We start from the raw sequence: 22,565 nt of genomic DNA, 5'->3' as shown, positions 1-22,565 counted from the left end.
AGTTTTAAAATGAAGAATCAGCAAGGAGTTTGGGGGGAAAAAAAAAAAAACAAACCCACAGATATAAAAATAGGGGTATGCATAAAAACACAGACATAAAAATAAGGGTATGCATATGTAACGGTACAGTTTCTTTAAAAGACAATAATTGGACAAAAGAAACTTCCATCTATGCCTTCCCCCCTCCAGAAAAGGGGAAACCAAACCCAAACCTACCGCTCAAAAGCACACTAGGTATCCCCGGAAGACTCCTGAAGAAATCCCTGCTCCTGCTTCCCCCTGCTGGAGCGTGGCCTGGAACTGCACCCGGCCATCGGAAAAGTCGCCGGCTCTTCCTCTACAGCTGAAGGGTTTTCCGCACTCATAAGACATGTGGGATTTACAGGGGGTTTACCAGGTTTTTGCACAAGTGTAACTTTCTAGTCAGCCAGCATCAGACTAGGAAAAAAGTGACATTTCCTTTAATACTAATCAAGCACTGTCAAGATTCGGGGGCAGGGAGGGGGGAGGCACAGAAGGTTAAATCATTTTACACGAAGAAAATCCCATTTTTGTAATTCATTTCTTTTGCCTACACGTATCTACTTCAAATTTATCCCGTATTTCAACAAGCAGTGTCTATCTGCCCTAAACGTAATTCATGGTCCTTCCCTCGACCAATCGCAATTTACAGCACCCCATATCCATACACAAGCTGGGCCAGGAGCCAGTTGCATTGCATATTCCAGTCAATTGCAATACTTTTTCCCCCCTTGGAAGTAGCTTCTGCAAGCCCTGAAGGCATTTGCAGCATCCCTGCTTGAGTGGACAGTCCGGCTGTGCGTGAGCCTACTATGATCTAGAACAAGAGGCTACAAAAAGGAGTGTGAGAGCAAAAGCGCAGAAATAAACCTAATCACACTGAAATTACACTAAATGCTTCCAAATTATGCTTGGGCTGCTATTAAACACAGCATGCAGCAGCAAAGCAGTTTTTCTTTCCAGAACTTCTTACTCTTCACTTACTAGTCCAGAGTTTCTGGTCAGGTGTAAAATTGGCTGAATTCATTCCTAAGCGCCATCAAAACCCAAGGCTTATACAGCAGTGAGTGCAAAATGCTGCTTCATCCTGGAAAGTTTTACCCATCCTAGTAACTGTTATTCAAGAGAGAGTTAGTCAATCTTCAAATGACAATTCAAATTGTTATTAAAAAAAATGGTTATTAATAGACACACCACAAGATAGACCAACCACCAATTCAATAACGTAGGAACACTCGAAAGAGTTGTGCATCTGCAACTGGTGGCTTTGTGTGAAGTTCTTAAATACCTCCTCAGCCAAATTTCTGCATGTCTTGGAAGGTGCTGTAAAACAATGCACAACTATACAGCTGCTATTTCTAAGAGAGAAAGTATCAGTGTGCCTTCCTCTCATAAAGAAGATTTCCAATACCATTGCAATTCTTCTCCTTGCAGCTTCTATTAAGTTACCTTGCCTACACAGGAGAGCCACATTTGAAGAAGCATTAGATTTAGCCTTTGTTAGCTCAATAGAATTACCCTTGGTTTCCAGATTTGCAGTGTAATCCCAGCTGTCACCTTCGATCTTCAAGAATACTTCAGTGTTCAGACCAGGGACATGATTCTTCTTTTTCTTCTTTATTTAATCACTTCTGTGCATTCACATCTTGCAGGTATAGTAAAATGTAGGGATCAGTAGTCAGAACACTCCCCTCCAACCCCTCAATGCTCTTATCAATTAGACCTCCTAACTATAATCACTTCCCAACTTTTAACAACAGCAGAAGTTCACTGTGAATTTTTCTGGCAGAACAATTGAAGTTTGGCATTCATATTGCCTTCTCAAGAATAAGGAGTCTGGTGACTCTTCAAGCATTTCTCTCACCAGTGCAGTACCTGGCTTGAAAGCCTGCTGGATGCAACTAGTGCTTTTTTATTGTTGTTTTTCTACTGTATTTTGCAAATAAACACTGGAAGTAAAAGGCATCAAGCGTACGAGCCATTTAATTTAACCTAGTCTTCATTCTTCAATTTGAACACCTGACACTGCTTACGCTTTACGAAGTTTTTCCTGCCCAGTATACACTTCAGAAGTATTTTGAAAGATACCATAATCTCATTTAGAACATTTTCAAATTTTATTTGCAACTATTGCAATTACAAAGAATATAACAATGTAAATTTGCATTTAAAGTGACAACCCTTTCTAATAAACAAGGTCACAAAATTCGTGTGCACCCATTCTGGCTTTGGGCAATCTTCACAGGATGGAAATTTTCCTGTATGGCAATTTGTCACATTTTACAACATTGCCTTTTCATAGGAACAGAAATGCATCTGTTCCTACTTGCAGAACACTCATGTATTTCTGAAATATAGAAATATAGCTATTAATCAATTCATTTGTTTTACTGAGACAAGAAAAGATGAATCCATCCTTTTGGCTTTTGTCAAGTCATAAATACACTAAAAGCCCTGATTTCTCCTCCCTGAATTTATTCCCTAATTAGACTTGGGTGGATTTTTTTAACAGGACTAGGGATAGAATCACTGTCTTTTTAACAGCCCTGCAGGAGACTGAGGTAAAAAAAGAAAAACAAACCTCAAGGAGATGCACACTATTACAAACGCAGCCATCAAATTGTCCAGTTTATTGATGGAAATTCAAAACTGATACAAAACATGCCCTCTTTGCATGTTGTATTTTACCCTTAAAACATTTCCAACAGTGTCAGGTAGATTAAGAATATACTTTGGCTTTTAGCATGTACCTTCTACAAAGGCATTACACAAAAGCCACTAATTTATATAACATGTGATCCCAAAATTGCTTTCAGACATTTTGTTTATCAAAAGCCTCAGATCTGCTGCTGATCTGATGAAATAAAGGCTTAAAAATGTTTTAAGCCATTAGTAACTATTCTACAGCAGAGTCAAGAAAGTTTATGCTTTCCATTATAATCTTGGGCATAAAAAGGCAACAGTCCTAAAAAAAGCAGCCCTCCAGAATACATGGAATGTGGCAATGGGTATGATGCCAATTTATAATGATCAAGTTAAGTAAAACAGATTTTTAAAGCTATGAATGATGGGAGCAGTATCACAGCAAAATATTTAATGAATACCACAGAACCAATCAACTTGGAAAGTTGAGCAGATGTTGTTTCAATCAACAGAGATTTGTCATGTCAAATATACCAAAACGTTTTCTAAAATAAATTCCTAATGCAGAAAAATGGATTTAAAAGTTTGCTTCTACCTAATAGTACCTTTTATTTAAATTGGACCCTAAACTGATCAGACAATACATAGCCCACACTTTTGGACATTTATAATAAAAAAGCTTTTATTTTCAATTGAAACAAATGCACTGTCCTGCACTTGAAGGCTATAATGAGCCATAAACATATTCCAAGGTGTATCAATGGCAACAGATTTGTTTCACCTCCACTGAGAAGTTACATAATGCACTCTTAATTGGTAAAGAAAAACTAAACTCAGCCTTCTCGAGGCTTCTGTACTGTGTTTCTTGGTTATTGTACAAGTTCCACAGTCAGACCAAGAGTTTGCAGTGTGTGCAGATAATGTAGTCAATCAATAGTATTGTTTAATCATCATCTTCCTCCTCTTCCTCTTCCTCCTCAAAACTATCTTCAAAGCCTTCACTGTCTTCCTGGTCCTCATCACCTTCTATTGCTGTATCCCATTGTGGATGATTTTCTGGCACTGGTTTTGCTTCATGAACTTCCAGCTGTAATAGGATAAAGAAGAAAAGAAGGAAAAAAAGGTTACAGACAATACAGACCAATTTGGGAAAATAAACAAAAAAGAACAGAACAAATGACACACCACACAAAATTTACAGTTTTAAAAACAAAGCAACACCCTAAAATCCAAACCAAAACTAACAACAGCTTCCAGAAAGAAGGCACATCAGATTTTTCTCATTAACTGAATGTATCTAGGATAAAGGGCAGGGAAATGGCATTGCAGACCTCAAAGTATAAAGCCAGAACCAACCATACTGCAGAAAGTTATTAAACATGAGAAAATGTCTATTGAAATATGTAGGCACTGGAAAACATCACAAACTTTAGCCCCATTTAATCCATTGTAACATTGTCACTACTGGCATCAGGCAGAAATGGCTTATAAGTCTCTTCTTGCAACTGTGTTAAAAGTAGGACAGCTTGAATTCTTAAAGGTTAACAGGACTTTGGGCGTTTCAATAGTTCTATGAAGCAACTTTCAATATGATACAAATATATAACACATTTAAACATCACCTTCAATGGTTTTATCTGGTCCAATCCCATATATGAATCTGATCTTAAATAAACTGTGTACTGGTAGTTGCCAGGCTTGCCTGGTGCTGGGAACTTGAGCTCTACCTACAAAACAGAATTAAGACAGTAAGTTCTTGCTGCTTTCAATCAACACATTAGAACAAGTACCCGAGTACTGTAACGAGCAATAAATACTACTACAGAATAATCAAATTTTTTTTATATAGTTTGTTTCTTACAAGTAACACTTCTCTGAAAACCTCTGCATAATAAAATACCTGCAGAAAAGAGAATACCCAAGTACAATACATTCTGTGAAAGCTGAATAATCAGTCACATTTTTTATTTTTTTCTGAATGAGACCAAGACTCTACATTAAGTACACAATTTCACCCTGCCGTATGCTTCCTTAATCTCAAAAACTCAAACAGGTTAAAACATTTAGTCCGCTGAAAGTATTAGCTTAACTCTAGTGCTATTTGAAATAGAACATAAAATCTAGTTTGAAAGAACAAAATATATCAAATCTCCATTTTTCAGAAAAGCAAAGAACACAGCCAAAGATTACAGTCTCAGAAAGGTTCAACATGAGCCGAGGCTAATTAATGTCAGAGCCTCTGCTTTACAGAGAAAGAACACTTAGTATTCCTCACAACTTAAATAACTTTCAGAATGCTCATTGTGTACTAATACTGGTTTTCATCAACTTTTTATATGAGGAGAAAAACAACCCCCATGCATTCTGCAAAGAAATTTGGAAGTCTTAAATTATTTTTCCTTTCTCCACTACCAATTTTCACAGTTAAGGCTCTCTGCTTTAATCAGGAGAGTAAAATTTATTTTCCATCTTGAGATAAATATGAAAAAAGCAGCTAAATGTATTTGCATATCATAAGACACTTCAGTACATTTTTGTAATACCCCAAACAACAAATTTTTAAAGTACTTTACCTCTTCTTTATCTTTTAGTGTACAAACGTGATATGGCATACATATTAGCATCTGCTCCTTCCGATCTGCAATATATAGCCACCACCATTCTTGTTTTTCCTGTCACAAAAGAAGAAAAAACCCAAAGAGGATTATTGAAGCCTCATAAAATGATGCCCTTACACTCTGTAACAAGCAATTGTGATTCACTGGTCCTTACAATACATACAGAAAGGAGGTGGTTTGTGCTTGCTAGTTTGGTTTTTTTGAACTCTTGTATGGGTATGAATAAACTATACAGTATATAGTGCACACTGAAAGCAAACAGGTTACCACAAGTAACTGTTGCAAGTTTCCATTCCTTCACCTCCTTTTGTTTAAAAAAAGAATAGTGGAAGGGGATGGAGGGAAGATTACTTCATATTTATGAAGTGCTTTATTGGACAGGTTATAGTCATAACAGCATAAGCTTACCCTTAGAGGAAAAGAGGGGAAAACCCCATACCTTTTAGACAACCTAAATATTAGACTACTGAACTGTTTTCCAACACAGTTTTACCCACCCCAATGGTCTTGTAACTGATCATGATTGTAACAGACTAGAGCCCTGAAGTGTGCATCTCACAACAGTTACAGATCAAGCTCTAACCCAGGAGGCCGACTTATATACACATATATACACACACATCACCACCGATCAGGTAATTGCTTCAGTGCCACCTGGAAGTGGCTGTTTTGTTTCATTTTTAATATAACAGAATTATAAGAACTGAACGAACGATTACAGTGGACTTTAACACCACCACTAAGCCCCTTCCAAATTCTACAGGTGAGAAGCAAATGCTGCTAATATGTAGAATTTGAAGAACTTTTGTCTGTAACAAAAAAGAGTCAAAAGTTCAGTAGTTTTGGTGAGGGTTTTTTTTTGGGGGGGAAGGGGAGGAAAAGGGGGAGCACTGGTGTGGGAGGGTTTTTTGGTTTTAACACTTAAGAAGCCAGTGTCTGGTGATCTGAAATTTAAATAATGCAGGCTGAAAAACTACAAAAGCTAAATTAACTTATTTTCTCTTTTGAAGTGACTAATTGTTATGCCAGTAATAATTATCATCATCTCACTGAAATATTCAACTAAGAAACTACAGATTTACAACAGCAAACCAACACACCAGCAAACCAAAACACCCAATCAAAACACCCTGGTTAGCACTGTTGAGTCCAGGAGCAAAGGAGTGTAAAATTAACTCAATATGTTAATGCCCATTTTACAGTGTATAAAGTAAAAGCATCTGCACCACAGTAAAGCAACAGCATTTCTTCACGTATTTAGAACAGGCACTAAGAACAGGACAAAACCCAATTCACATAGCATTTAAGACCCGAATTTGTCGAATTACAAGAATTGAGCTATTCCAAGTGATTTTCTTTATAAAGAAAATGCCCCATATGATTACAAGGCATAAGTTATTTTATCTGTAAGTTTCAACAATAAATACATTGTCAATCTGCATGACAGCTGTAGCAAAAAAGAATCTTATGCAGTTGAAGTGTTTATTTCCTAGCCAAGGCGCCCTCTAGGAATAGAAGGATGAAGAGTGTAAACAGTGCAGACGAACAAGAACTACAGAAGACAGATCCATTACAGAAATGGCTACTCACCACTTTGGGCCTATAAGGACTCTGACCATAGAAAAAGGGATCTGCATTTGTATCAATAGGTTTTGGATGTTACCAAAACACTGTGCTGACTTGTACATTGTGTATGTTGCCATCACTCTCAGTGGCAAGGAAATTCTTCTTTTATATTTTTTTAAGAACAAAGATCAAAACTGTCAACTGGATTTTCACAAAAACTGGTAAAAGTAACGGCCAAGGGAGAAAAAAAATACCAGAACAAATTACATTCATTGATATAATGGTCAAAGGAATCTATAGAGTAAACTCTTTGGAAGTAAAGCTCATGACCCCAGAGTGTCACTGCTTTCTTACAGAAAGGACAACTGTGCAGGAGTGTCATTTTCTTTCCTCTTATTGGGTGGAATTTAAAGTTTATGCCTGTGAGAATCTGGCAAGCTAACAGGGAAGTGGGCAAAATGCCCTTTAACAGATGGGTGCAAGGTTTGGCATGCCAGGAAACCAGCATGTTCATAAAATTGGAACACCAGGGCCAGTTTCTACCTAAAAATGTCAAAACTACAATCTGTGCAGTTTCTGGATCCATGGATGCAGGAGCAGAAGATAATTATTTAGGAACCTGCATAGATTAAAGCTGCATCTCTGGCACAGTAATCAACTGCCCAAAAACTTTTATGAAACTTAGCACTGGTGAGGCCACATCTCAAATACTGTGTTCAGTTCCTGGGCCCCTCACTACAAGAGCAATACTGAGGTGCTGGAGCAGGTCCAGAGAAGGGCAACCAAGCTGGTTAAGGGTCTGGAGTACAAGTCTTATAAAGAACTGGAGAAGAGAAGGCTCAGGTTGGTCTTTTTCCCAAGTGACAAGTGATAGGACAAGAGGTAACACCCTCAAGCTGTCTCAGGGAAGGTTTAGACTGGATATTAAGAAAAATTTCTTCACAGAGAGGGTGATCGGGCATTGGCACAGGCTGCCAAGGGAGTTGGTGGAATCACTGTCCCTGAAGTGTAGATGAGGTTCTGAGTGACATGGTTTAGTGGTGGACTGGGTAGTCCTGGGGTAAAGGCTGGGATTGATGATCTTAAAAGGTTTTTTCCAACCTACTCAATTCCATGACACAGTGTTAAGGCTATCTCCTGAGAACAAGCATATTAGGCTCAGCTACATTGAAACATCCCTAAATTCTGGAAATACAGAAATTCACACAACTACAACATTTTATCCTTAATTCTGAATCTATGAACTGGCCATGAGCACAATAGAGTTAGAACTCTAAATCACAGACAAAAAACCCAAAACACCCAGAGAGTACAATGGATTTTGTTCTTCAGACACTGCAAATCGACACTATCTGAGCATGCTCCAACTGCAGCTACAGCACCAAGTACAGCTGCATTCAGCTTTTAGGACACGAGTGAAAGAAGGTTGGAAAATTTACAACTGCATGAGAGAATACGTGTATCTTTCAAGCATTCAGTTTACCCCTAGACTTTTTCTTTAGCACAGTACTGTATTTAGATTTTATCATAAAACCCATCAGCAGCTTGGTTACACACAGGTGAAGCACCTTTGTATACAGTAAGTATAAGCGAAGTCTCCAAAGGAACCTTCAGTGCAGTGAAAAAGAAATATGAACAGTTAGCACCCCTGTGGCAATGGGCACAGCATATACTCATTGCCTGAACTTAGACTGATGACCAAAGCCAGCTGCTTTCACAGCAAGATGGCATTAAGACTCTGCTGCATATCTGACATGATCTAAGGCAGACAGAAAACAGAAAAAGGTGTGCCAGCATTCTGTTCATGCTGGTGTGCTGCTGGAAGCTGTATTGAGAGATGGGAGGGTACCTAACAGTGTCAGGAAAATACAGCATTAAGATTAGCCATTACAAAATTAGATGTCATGAGGCCACAGAGCTCTTAACTAAGGCCTTCAGGAAAACAATTTCTTTGATTTATTTGTATACCTTTTCTGGCCCTGTAGCAACAGGTCTTGTTTCCCACACTTTGTTTTCTAATGATGCCAGAACGACGTAAAACCAGCAGGAACAGTATGATCACAAGCATGGGTACAATGGAGCGTGCTTTGCACATGCTACAAGCTGTACAGGGTATAGACATAAAGAGCCTTAGACTGAAAAGAGAGCAAATATACACAGTGTCTTCCTTTTTTCTTATGTTTTCCTATTCTTCTCTGTCTCAGTTGTCTCCTTTAAACCACAAGAGGAATCATAGGCCTGCATCCCAGCTCCCTGTTACTGGAGATAGCACTGGAGATAAGAGATCTTAGATTAGTTCTCTACTCAGATAGCAGGAAAGCAAAGAAAACTCTCTGAATTACTGGCCTGGAAAGAAAGTGTGACCAAATATTCCTTCCTCCTGGTTCCAATCTGGTCACCTCCCAAGGACCTAATTTATTTGTTCAGACCAAAAAACCTACACTTTGAAAAACCCCATTGAGGCTTCATTGCTGTAATGGGTTTTCAGACACCTGTTCTGAATGTGTTTGTGTAAGTAACAACTGATACACCAGAACATGCTTTCAACACCAAAGGCTGCTGTAGTGACACCTCAGCCTATCTACTATGACTCACTGCTCTCAAATACACCCCTTCGTCTGATACTCATCCACTCCTGATTTGTATTTTTGAGCTCTATAGGAGAGATTGTTCCACAACTGGCTTCTGCCACACACTACACTGTGGTAGAAAGAGAGCTTTCCTAACCCCCTCCATCTTCCACAGTTGCACGCTGTGATGCCACCATGCTGCTGCAGTGAGACTTGGAAGTTAACCAGCAAGCCAAAACAACCTGCTCACCCCCAACACAGGTTAACACAGGAGGTATCCAGGACCTCCTCCACTCACAGGCATTTCCAGTGAAAGAGCAAGTAATACTCTACCCTTAACTCCATATTAGAACCACTGCTGTGCTTTCAAGCTCTATAGAAAAAAAAGAGAGAGAACTCTAAAATATTAAATCCCTATATATCTGAAAGGTTTCATTCTGAATTTATCTATATGCAACAGATCAGCAGGAAAACAAAACAAAACAACAACAACAACAAAAAAAAGAATCAAACCCAACCACATACTTCACCATTATTGCCATCAAAAATGAACCTTAAGTTGCATACAAGTTTGCAAGTCTCTTGGAAATGGACAGAAAGAACATATTATAGGTTTATAAGAAAGTATCTGAAAGAGTTTAAGAGGATATTAAAAATGAAGACTTTTTTAAATTAAGGTTAGCAATTTTTTTCAAGTATTAAACTTGTTTTAAAGCCCAGTATTTACAATAAAAAAATAAAAAGAGCAATTATTTTGTATTATATTAATTCTCATGTTTCACAACTGTAATGGTTTCTATTACTGACCTCAGGAAAAAAAAGACTGTAAACAGGATGCGTTATCTTTGACTTTGTTTCAAGAAGGGCTCGTTCTTTTCTCTGTATACTTTGCTGTAATTCTTGCCATTCCTGTCAAAGACAAGTTTAAAGAGTTACTGTGCACCAGCCATCTTTTGCATTAAAGAAAGAAATTTCAGGCCATGGAAATTATACATATGACAAGTTCTTGTGCTACACTACACATTACAGAAGGGAAAGGCACACAGTATGATTAAACGGCACAGTATGATTAAAAGAAAGAAAATAAAAATCAAGTGACAGTGAAACTGAAGAAACCATTCATGTACATATTAGCAAACCCCAAAACACATCTGTGAGGCTTGCACACATCTTCAAAACTCACTTCCACAGTACTGCCTACAAACACTAACTACCTGACCTGTAAGTCTTGATTGCAAGCTTGATGATTCTCTTCCCATCAGAAGCTTACTCTCATCTTACATGGGACTTGCAGCTGTCACTCTCAAGTCCTCTACCATAAGACCTGTGGTGCAGAAACCACCTACCACCACGATGCCTCATTCTAAATTACAATTACAGTTTTGAATGACTAGCTTAACAGTTACTAGAGTTTAGTAAGCAGATACCTACAGTATTCATTATGTAGTAAATACAACAGCCACTGAATGTAAAGAGCAAAGTTCAAAGAAGAGACTTTATCGCACAAAATCTGCAGCAGCTAGTAAACAAATTAAGCCAAAAGAAGCATTACAATCTTTTCGTGAAGTTAAGCTGGTTTTCTCATGTAATTTTTAAGTTTTCTGTCTATGCTGCAAAGACTCTTCACGGCTTGCTCTCAAACAGACTTGCAACGACAAAGCTCTTATGCTGGAATGAGGTCTGAAAACTTCTGGAGAACTGATATTACTCCTTCATCTTGGTGTTGCCTAGCCTGAGGGGATGCTAGAGGATTAAAATGCATTTTCTCTCAACCCCAGAGGCAAAATTACCCTTTAGGAAAAAGTAAGGCTTACAGCTTCATCATCTTTGTTTTGCTTCTCATCTTGTTCTCTGTCAGAGTCTCTGTCACTTCCATCATCTTTTTCGCTTTGAGAGTCCCTGTTTGTTTCTTCTTCTTCAGATTCACTTCCTTTATCAGAGATCTCCTCCTCTTCTTCCTTGGCAACTACTTCCTAATGAGAAAGAAAGCGGGAGTAAGGGGGAGACCAACAAACCTCTAACTTAGTTTGTCTGCATTATTGTAGTACACAGCATTCACAGCACCTGTCTTAAGGTTAAAGCCCTTATTTCCTATTTTGATCTATACTCTTCCTGTGTCACAGACTGCATATACAGTGAAGAATATTTCTTTTCAACTCATGTGCTCGGAGGAGCAGGGAAGCAATTTTCCTTCTCCACATTGCACCCGCAACACAAATAGAAGAAAACAGTATTTGATTCTGGGGTTGCATTTAAAAAAATCCTAGGAAAATTAGAGAGAAGTACCTACAACATAGCTGGAGAAAACACCATGCAGTGGGAGCATAAAGATATTAAAGCTACCTAATTTATCAGAAGAAAGTCTTATTTCAGTTTTTTCCCTTAAAGTAGAAGGTACAGAACAGTTCATCTCCCAGAAGGCATCATAACAAGAACTAATAAGAAAGGACTACAAAGCCAGCCTTCTAAAGTAGTTTGGCACAACTTTCAGCAGGCTGATGGAAACGTTACTGTGGTGGTTCCCTCATTTTACCAGTAATTTTTAAATGTAAAGAAAAAAAATCTATTTTAGGAGATATGCTTTACAAAAGCAAAGAATGAAATGTGGCAGAAACAAAAAAAAAAAAAAAAAAAAAAAATCAGCTTAGGAGTGATAAGCTGAACAAAAGATTTAAATATCAATAAATCTATAAGCTACCCCATTAGCTTGTTTTTGCTTCTGCTGTTTCGGTGGCTGCAATGAAGGTGGCACAGGCTTCTTTTTCAATGGTTTCTTTTTCTTTGATTTTGAAGCTTTCTTGGTTCCTTTATTCTTTTGCTGCCATCCTTTGCTCTTAACTTTGTTGACATCTCCTTGCTGTAGGAAAGCAGTATTTAAAATATTTATTCTGTTCATTAAATTTCAGGCATTCACTGTATTTTAAGCATTTTAATCAGAGATCCAAGGTTAGAAAGCATAGCTCAAGAGACACTTCAGTAGGCATTTCTGGGAAAAAAAAAATGCTTGAGAAGCACACAATTAGCAACTCAACATCTGAAAGAAAGTTCTCTATAGCTAGCAAAGGGGACATCCATTTTTCACTTACCCCATCTTCTGCTGGTTGCTCCTCCGCTGCACATATAGACTGCTCCTTTTCAAACACTTCCTGGTTAGAGAAAGATGTGAAAAGTAGTAATGCTTCTCTGTACCAAAAGAGCAAATTACTATTTTATAGTTGAACTTAATCACCTTAATCAGGTCTAAGGTTTTGCTCATTATGGCAAATTCTTTTATTGGTGACAACCACAACAGGGGATTAACAGATGAAAATTAAACCCTATTTTGAACATTTGGTCTGGGATTTTTCCATCACTACCATTATAAAGAAATTCAGTAACAACATGTCATCTTGTTCCAAAGAATCTACTTGTTTTATAAAGCACAGAAATCCTGCATCACAAAACCAAGCAGTAGTAAAATGCAAATTCTGCTCCAGTTGCCAGAGCATTAAAAACTACAACAGCTGCACTGCTACTCAGGGACACAGCACAACAAATCAAACTAGAAATACAAAACGTTAAGACAAAACACAATGATATCTTACGTGGACTAGAACATCTCTATGCAAATGGAATATTTTCATGCATTTCTTTCTTCAAAACATACTATATGCCACTAAAAAAATTCACCATAAGGAGCTGTCTTCTGTAAAGACAGCAAATATGAGACACCACCACAAAAAAAAAGCCCTCTATAAAAGGCTAGATCTAGTTTTTAGTTCATGTATCTCAATGTCAGACTGCCGAGAGGGGTTAATGCAGAAAACAAGTGAGTTTTCTATATGCTGTCAGACATTTTAATTAATTTCTAAGTTTAACACACTCATAATTTGCAGTTTCTTTTATTTTTAAGATCCAGCATAGTGATATGGTGCTTATACCTTCTACCTACTGCATCCTCAGTTATCATTGAAATGATACATTCTGAAGTTTCACAGTGTGAACACGTAGTACTTATGTAGACTTATTTCTGCTGAACTAGCTTCAGCAGCCTGTCTGATCCTCGACTGTAATAATCATGCTTGTATGCCTTACCTTAGAAGCATAACTCAGACTTTGTGTCTACTTAGACAATTATCTGAATAGTACAGATGCAAAAATTGACACTGCAGGCTTTGTTAAGTTAAAGTTTGTTTCCTTTCTGTGCATTGCTTTTTTTGTTCTAAGAAAGTAGTTTAAAGCTTAAAAAGTTATCTCAAGTCAGAAGCTGAACTACTAGGGTGCAATATTACTTGGGTTATGCCACTTTGCTACCCATTCAGCAGTCCATTTTCTTCATGTGGCACTAGTGTACCTTCTTTATATTAAGTTATGTATATTTTGCTAGACTGGGTTTCTCTCATAAGTGTCTAGAGCACCCTAGAGATTTGTAACATTATGAGCCTGCATAAAGTGAAATCAAACACTGTCCTAAGGACTTCAGTGAATAACTTATTCTAGTTCAAGAACTAAGTTTCTGAATGTCTCTTTTCCTGTTATTTACAAACCTCAGGGCAGTATCACTTGCCATATTCTTTTACTGTTCCCTAGACAACTGCAACGGGTCAGACTGAACTTTCGTCTGGTTCCAGGAAAGCTTTCTCATTCAGAAACAAAAACATAAGGGAGGATTAAGAGCACAAGTTCTCAATTTCAAATCTTAATTTTACAGTTATAGTCACAGCACACCATGTTAGCTTGCAGAGAAGAAATGCCTATTTTTTAGCATATACTTGCAGTTATCCTGAAAGAACAAGTATTCTAAATACTTACTGCCATGGTCTGTCTTGTTAGTGTGACCAAAACAGTGACAAGAGAACCTACTGTAATATTGTTGCTGTCTTCATCATCCAAAACTAGTGTAAAAGAGAAAAGCAACACATCTATTAAACTTCTTTAAAGCCGTTTTTTTTTTCATTAAACACTGTTTCTACTATGTCTAAATATAAGAATACAGACTCCAGAATTTTTAACAAAAAAAAAAATTTTCAAAATACTATCTGGTAAGTCTCTTGCAACCCCAAATATATTGAGGGCTGGTAATTCAGCAACCTACAACACAGCAACATTGCGTTTGAAATTTTAATTGCATGAAAAGTTAAAAAATTCAAAGTTATAACTGTTGTGGGAACTGTAACTCTATAATATTGTGCATTATATACTAAAGCATAAAACTTCAGACGCATGAAATACTACACATGACCAAAGGGACCGTGTTATATTTGTTCTGGGAATCACAACTTTGATTTTCCTGACTTTCATATGATTAACAACTCAATTTCAATGCCACATTAACAATCATGCATTTAATTCTTTAAGTAGAAGACAAAGGAAAATAAAAAGAACAGCAATGATTATTTTAACTAAAACATCAAATATAAAACCCACAGGGAAACCATTGCGCAGTTTATATCTCCAACCTGTGAACTGGAAAATGTCCCAGGTTGGGGAAGAATAGAATTACATTCCTGGATAGAATTTTTATATATGTCTACCACCACCCCCCCCGCCAAAGCAGTTTTACTATTCCCCAGTTTTAAACACGTATTTTATATAATGGTAATACTGAGATAAACAGAAAAGCATATGGATTGTTTAATCCTCCGTATCACACCTTAGTACAGTTGTGTGACAAATGAAGACTATAGGCAGAACTATATTTTGAATTTTATCATTGTAGCCACAGTAGCAATATTGATTAGAAACAAGTATTAGAACAAACTTTCAAATACCTCACATTTACTAGCACTGATCTTACAAAGCAATGGAGACCTCAGAATCACTTGCCACTCAAGGCTGCCTAACAGGAACTGCTTAACAATATACCTAATCCTCAGAGAGGAAGAGTGTTATACATTCATTGAAACAGAGCACACAGAATGTAGCTAAGCATAGCACGGACAAATTCAGCTAGATAAAAAAACTATACAAGGATTAACACAAAGGAACCCATGAATATTTAGTCATCAGGGTCCCCAACTCAAAATCTCACAAAGGACTCTCCATGTTGGAGTAAGCCGAGCATAAATTCTGGAAGAAGCACAACTTTTTAAGATAGCTAATAAAAGTGGTATTTCAACCAGAATTCCACATTGCTCGTGAAATATTAAATCAACAGAAGAAATATCAGATAAGCTCCTGCAGGAGAAACTACTGCTGGCTTGGGAATCTGTGAAATGTTTCAATGTACTTTATCTCCTCAGACTATAAATCTCATGTACAAGAGCCCGCCAGTCAAAAAAGCATGTCATTTCCAGGCCACATAAATAACAGCGAGTTGTGATTCAGCATCCTCCAAAAGCTTACTGCCAACAGACTATCAAAATGTCAGAAGAGCAACATATACATAACAAAAAGTCCTCCCACTCACCCTGTGGTTTTATATCCATAGTGACATATGGAAAGCTGCCAAGGACAGCCATAACTTCATCATATTTCTTATCTTCTAGGAAGTGCAGTAAATTGCGACGATCAGAACCTTTCAAACTCACCAAATCCTGAATACTTTTGATTTTATACTTAAAAAAAAAAAAAAAAAAGTCACATGGTAGCAGAGAGTCCACAAATAACCTCTTGATAAGACATCACTTGTGTCCCCACATCACTAATACATACACACCACTTCATTTTATTGTTTATAAAAGATTTCAGGAAACCAGAAAGCGTATGTTTTGAGAAACAATAAAACCCGCGGGTTGCACTCAAACCTACTAAATATCAACCAAATAGCACTGCTTCGAACATTGGTGCCTTCCTTAGTATGTCACCCTTTAGAAACTGGATACATTTCATATAAAACTATTATTTCAGCCAGTTTTTTCAGAAAGCTGTGCCAGGAAGTCTTACTAATCATGTTCCTTCTCTATCTAAAGTACTTGAGTGCTTTGAGACTTATATTAGCAGGAACAACCAAGTACATTTTTCTTTTCCCTTCATACTGAACTGTAAACAAATCTAAACCCACTCCTTTTAAGATCTGCACAGCAGAGCTGAAAGAATAAAACAAACAGAGATTTACTTGAATACTTGATTATCTCACCATTATAAATGTGCATACTTTATTAAAACTAACTTCATGCACCCAGGTAGACTGCTCATGCCTCCAGTAGGGGACCGTATTTTTTAAGAGCTCAGCGCATGGAAATCCTGAACAAACAAGCCTATTAAATTGGCCTCTTCCCTCTTCCAGGAGAAGGACAGGTGGGATTATGAGACAGCCAAATTTTTCGTTTTTGTACTTAGTTACACCACACGTGTAAAAAAGTACGTCTAAAATGCATACTTGTTTGTATGAATTTCCTTCCTTTTATGAACTCCTTTGTGCTATCTTCCAACTACATTTTCTACCAAAGCAGATTAAAGCAAACAAACAAAAAAAGCACCAACCAAAACCCCACAGAAGTCCCAGTAGAATATTCCAGCTACATTCTAGAAAATATTAAATAGGAGATAGTACTCCATAATAAGAAACTGTTTCTTCTGCTTGTGAGGTCAATGCAGGCTCATCTTTCATACTTACTGGATCTCTGATCTTAACTTCCACCTCCTGAGATGGACTTTAAAGAAACAAAAAGGACACAAACCATCTAAAAAGTATTGTACCAACTTCCTAAAAAATAAATATATTTTTATTCTTGGTTAAGTCTTGCTTCCTTATAGGCAAAAAGGTAAAACAAGTAACAAAGTGTTTTAAGAAGTTACCAAGTATCGTTTGTAGTTTTATACCTTTTTATGATTGGAGACTCGCCTGAGATTGTCCTCTTCAATGTGAGGCAGCTGCAAGAGGGGAGACTTGAACTGCTGAAGTCCCTGGACAGTCATCTGGGAAAGCTTCATGCAATTTTCCAAAGATCCCAAAGATGGAGCACGGAACTCCCTTTCTTGAGGAGAATGAAACAGACAACATAATTTTTAATTTTTTTTCTTCTTTTTTCACTTTAACAACATACACTTGTATTATAGATTACAGAAAACCTTGGTTTCAATCAACAGAGCAAGAGAAAGAGGCATATTAAAATATTCAGCATACTAAAGCAGGCAGCCTTTTTATTCTCACTGCAGTCACATAGGTCAGCGGACATTTACATCTGTGTGTATTTTTTATATATACGTGCATGTGTGTATAACACATGCTTACAAAGCAGAGCTACACATCATTAAATACAGTTTATCATTAACATTAATTCTTATAACACAAATTTTCATCTTGAGAGATGAACAGAAAGGTAGCAGCCTATTACATGCAAGAAAAAACCTACAGGTATAACTGAAGCTAACCAGAGGATACTACATTATGTTAGAAGGCAGCAAAAACATGAAAGGCATGACTTTTGTAAGAAAACCTAAAGTTTAAAGGGGATTTCTGAGCAAACACCTATTTGACTTTTAAAAATTATAGGTAATTCCTTTAACATTTTAAAGTACAAAAAGGTATACACCCTACGTAATTAAAATGATTGTGAAATAGACACAGAGAAAGTCTTAACCAGAACAGACTGGGGGGGGGGGGGGACGGGGGGGGTATAAAAAGAAACAGTCATTTAATACTCTTCATCGCATCTGCAAAGAAATGAAAAAAAATCAAAGCAGACAGGTTCCCACATACTGCTTTTTAACTTCATTAGACAATCATCCATTCATTCATTCATTCACAAGACTTCTCAAAACCCAGTTTAGAAAACTCATTTCAGAATTTTCCTGCAGCAAAAGAGCTGCTACCAGTCCAGAATTGGTAATGTTAGGGTTCCTCTACATATATATAAATATATATACATCAATATACATATACACACACTGCATCATCACAGAAAAATAAGTTAGATCCTCTTCAGAGAGCTAATAAGAATTTAAGCTACTTAAATCTTCTTCTGAACTCATCTGTGGCATATGAAAGAACTGAAGGCAATTTTAAACATGTATTAGAGAAGGTACCTGTAATTTATGATGCCTGTCATTTTATTAAAGAATCACTGCAGGTATTTTCCTATACTTTAAAACCTTTCCTGAGAAACAATCAACCTTTAATTACCTTGACTCTTACACATATATTCTGCATATAAACAAAAATAAGTATGAATACAAACATCTGTGTGCTTACATACACAAATACATATGCATACAAATATGCACACTTGGTATGGGCATATGTGGCTGGTACATTTGGGACACTACAACAGGGACATCTTGCAATAGCTTGATTAGAGAAATGGTCAGAAGGAATATGCCCACTCTACTAAGGCTGTGTGATCAAGCTTACCACACTATTAAGTCAATTAGAGATGTGGATAAAAGCAGGTTTACTTACACCTGGGTGACAAGGCAAACTGCACCTGACCAAAAGGGTACCAAAGGCACAAGTGCTGAATGTTTAAGTGCCAACAACCATGTATGTTGATAAAAAGCACGTTTAAATTAATTTTACAGAGGAAATACGTAAAGGTAATAAATCTCACCAAAAAAAAAAAAAAATCAACCCAATTTGGTGCCTTCAACACATTTTCTCCTGTTACTACTACTACTTTGCTGCAAATTTATAAGCAGCTACTAAGGCGTGTTAAACACACATTAAAAAAAAAAAAAAATCACTCCATCACCTCTGCCCCACCTGCCCTTCTTCCTTCAATGGCCTGTTTCTTCATTAATTACACCAAACTATAAATATAACCAGCTACTAAATCAAATTACATGGCAGGACTGACTTTATTTTATTTTTTTTAAGCCAGTTTATTAAAGAAAAAACACAATGCAAAGAGGAAACACATGAACAGAACTATCTGGCTAGACATACTTTTAACAAAGATGTACCTTTACAAAGGAAAAAAAGAAAAAGAAGTAATGTAACAACTAATCTCCCAACCAAACAGCACAATTTACTTCCATCTTGCTTATCCTCCAGCTCCCCTGTAATTTTGGCCGCTGCTAAAGAAAGTCACAGGATTTTTTAAACTATAATAATGATAAAAAAGAAAACACAACAAAACCCACCACACTGCAAACCAAGTTTAATAAAAGAATCCTAAATATTCTCTGACAAACTGGCCTGAAAATTCACCTACAGTTTTGAGACCACAGAGCACTAGTCAGAGTAGAAATTCTTTTTCTTAAAGCATTGACTCATCACCTATATGACAGTAGAAAAATGTTTAATAAAGTTGGTGAACAGCAGTTTGATTTCCTGAAAAATAACATTTATATTCTCTTAGAGTGAATCTGGGAACAGTATAGATTTTAATACTCAACTGCCCCCAGCAGAAAATGAATGCCATTACTGCACAGTTTGAGGACTTCCGCTTGTTGAAATGTACAAGACAAGATGACCTGAGGTCATAAACTCATTCAAAACATATGACATCAAAGTAGTCAATCACAAATTTAAATGCAAATAATAGTTGTTTGTGAGGAAATGGTACATACCTGGGCCCAACCACAAGCTCTACATTACACTGCAGCTTCCAACTTGAATGAGAAATGCACTTTGACTGGTCAGCTCACCTGATGTCTAACTTTTCTGTAGCCAGCTACTAGAACACATTCCACATTTTTGGCAACAAACACCTTGCTTGGCAGGGCAGCTATTTACTTATGATACTTCAGGATGATATCAAAGAAGGCATCAAGATAACTTAGACCTGACAATTATGAACTTTCAGCTAATAGTCACAAAACAATGGATGCAAATTAAAAATGCCATACAGCTGTATTTCCAGTGATGTAAAGAGAAAGTCTGACTATGCAGAAATCAGGGAAGACAGTACAAGACATTTTATCTAAAGGTAGTTCACAATTGCCACATTTCCACCAAGCTGAAAAAAGCTTAGCAATAAGTAAAAACTGACTGGACTGAAACAGAAATAGTATTTATTTTTATGAAAGCAAATTAAAATTTGTTGCTTGCAAATAACAAGTCTAAATAAATAAATATAACATAATGTTAGGTGAAGACTACTTCTCTACTGAAAAATGTGGCTGTTTACTTTCAGGTTTTGAGATTTCCCCCCAACAGTCTTACAGATTAGTAAAGACAGGGTTTATTTAATTAATACTGCTTTCTAAAATAGGACACCTAAGCCAGTACACAACATCTCACACACTCACATACCCTCTAACATACGTTATTTGATTATAGAACACTATTTCCAGCACCACTTGCAACAGTGCTGGGAAGGAACTTTCCCAAAGCCTTCCTTATTGGGCAGCTATCAGTGCTAGTTAAAGGAGTCTAGTAAAGATCAAACAGTAAGTTGGGGCTGTTCAGCCTGGAGAAAAGAGAAGGCTGCGTAGAGACCTCATAGCAGCCTTCCAGTATCTGAAGAAGGCCTACAAGGATGCTGGGGAGGGGCTATTCATTAGGGACTGTAGTGACAGGACAAGGGGTAATGGGTTCAAGCTTAAACAGGGGAAGTTTAGATTGGATATAAGGAAGAAATTCTTTACTGAGAGGGTGGTGAGGCACTGGAATGGGTTGCCCAAGGAGGTTGTGAATGCTCCATCCTTGGTGGTGTTCAAGGCCAGGTTGGATGAGGCCTTGGGTGGCATGGTTTAGTGTGGGGTGTCCCTGCCCATGGCAGGCGGGTTGGAACTAGATGATCTTAAGGTCCTTCCCAACCCTAACTATTCTATGATTCTATGATTCTATAAAGTATTATTTGATAGCAAATAAAATTGTCAGCAGTTTGGCACAGAAAAATGCCTTGCCTTTGCTTGTTGCAGTAAAAGAGTGAGAACCAAATCTTTGTTTCTTTACACTGCAAACAACCATCTTCAGCACAACTTCTTCACAGTAAAAATAAAAAAGCTTAAATATTACATTACAATTAAATTGTGATTTTCACTGCAGTTACAGTAAAGCGCCTGCCCCTACAAGCTCAGGAAAAAAAAAAGCAACCTACATAGCAGGCTAAGCAGCACAGGATCTTGAAACAGAGAAGTATGAGCAATGCCCAAAGAAATTATGATAAAGAAATGATCCAAAACCAACTGACACTCAGGAGAGGAAGAACTGTAAAAGTGGAAATGAACAGAGGGATGAATACAAGGTTTACACTAAGTGCTTTGCTACCAAAAATAGACCAGATCTTTAAGAAAAGGTTTTAAATTGCATTTAAGGAGAAACTTTAAATTGCAAAAATGACAAGCTGAACACATACTCAAGATTTCAGAGTTGAGCCTGGCAATGGCAGCAGCATTTCAACCCTCTAAACAGGAAGCTCATTACAGTAAAGAGAACAAAAGTGTATTCAGGTATTTCTAAATATCACAGGTTAAGTTTGCCACAAGAAGCAAAAAGTTTATGAAGTACTGCAATGAAGAATCATATTTACTAGTTTTAATTACAGTTTCTTTTCTTACCTTCTCGGCTTCGAGCCATTATTATTAGTTGGCAGATCACATTAATCATTTCTTGAAGTAGTGCAGGACTCTTTTTCAGGATGAACTGCTGATCTGCAAGACATAACTGCTGCAATTATGCTGCACTTCTATTATGAAAAAAGACTACAGTTTACATGAACTGGACATTTAATGGTGCAGTCTTTATTTCTATTCATTCTTGTATTATTGAAAATACCACTTCTTATTAACACATCCATCTGACATTCCCTAACAAAACAGAGTAAGTGCTAAGAGGGAGCACAAATTTTGTATACCAGACAAGCAGCTTCCATACCAAAAAGTACTTATCATATCCATTAAAAAAAAAAAAACAAAAAAACCCAAACAAAAAAAAAAAAAAAAAAAAACCAACCCACCGATAGGATGGCACAGAAAATTTACCAGTCTTAGTAAAACAGCATGAAACCTTCAAGTAATCACAGGTTAAAAAAAAAAGGAGTTTTTAATCAACTGAAACACGAGGTTTGGAAAAATATTATTTGTAAGGTATTAGATATTTTTGAATATAGATCTGTGAAATTGTAAGCAAAGACAGTAATTACAGAGCAAGGAAAATGAGAGATTTTTAGTGACTATTTAAAACTGATTTTCCTTTCGAAATAAATTGGAAATTTTTAACCAAAACATTTTCACTGGTTGCTGTTTGTTGTTTAATTTGCATTAAAATAAAGAACACCTCAAGTTTGCTGGTCAACCTAAAGCCATGGGCTTCATGGTTGAAACTTGAATTGCATTTAGA

General features: G+C 36.9%; 1 protein-coding gene across 2 annotated transcripts in view; it reads right to left on the bottom strand.

The window, feature by feature from the left end:
• Positions 1-2,210: 2,210 nt before the first annotated feature.
• Positions 2,211-22,565, bottom strand: part of SEC63 (SEC63 homolog, protein translocation regulator) — a 61,639-nt gene continuing 41,284 nt past the window's right edge. For both annotated transcript variants that reach the window (XM_080614976.1, XM_080614977.1), the window contains 11 exons: positions 21,785-21,877; positions 17,162-17,316; positions 15,807-15,954; positions 14,210-14,292; positions 12,505-12,564; positions 12,117-12,275; positions 11,233-11,391; positions 10,226-10,327; positions 5,238-5,336; positions 4,287-4,391; positions 2,211-3,751 (listed from right to left, as the gene is read on the bottom strand). In XM_080614976.1, coding sequence (XP_080471102.1) covers positions 3,608-3,751; positions 4,287-4,391; positions 5,238-5,336; positions 10,226-10,327; positions 11,233-11,391; positions 12,117-12,275; positions 12,505-12,564; positions 14,210-14,292; positions 15,807-15,954; positions 17,162-17,316; positions 21,785-21,877 — 1,307 coding nt within the window. In that variant the 3' untranslated portion in view covers positions 2,211-3,607. The remainder of the gene's footprint in view (positions 3,752-4,286; positions 4,392-5,237; positions 5,337-10,225; positions 10,328-11,232; positions 11,392-12,116; positions 12,276-12,504; positions 12,565-14,209; positions 14,293-15,806; positions 15,955-17,161; positions 17,317-21,784; positions 21,878-22,565) is intronic.

Source organism: Psittacula echo (assembly GCF_963264785.1).
Source record: "Psittacula echo genome assembly, chromosome: 4".
Lineage (NCBI taxonomy): Eukaryota > Metazoa > Chordata > Aves > Psittaciformes > Psittacidae > Psittacula > Psittacula echo.
This window is presented reverse-complemented; position numbering and strand designations above follow the sequence as displayed.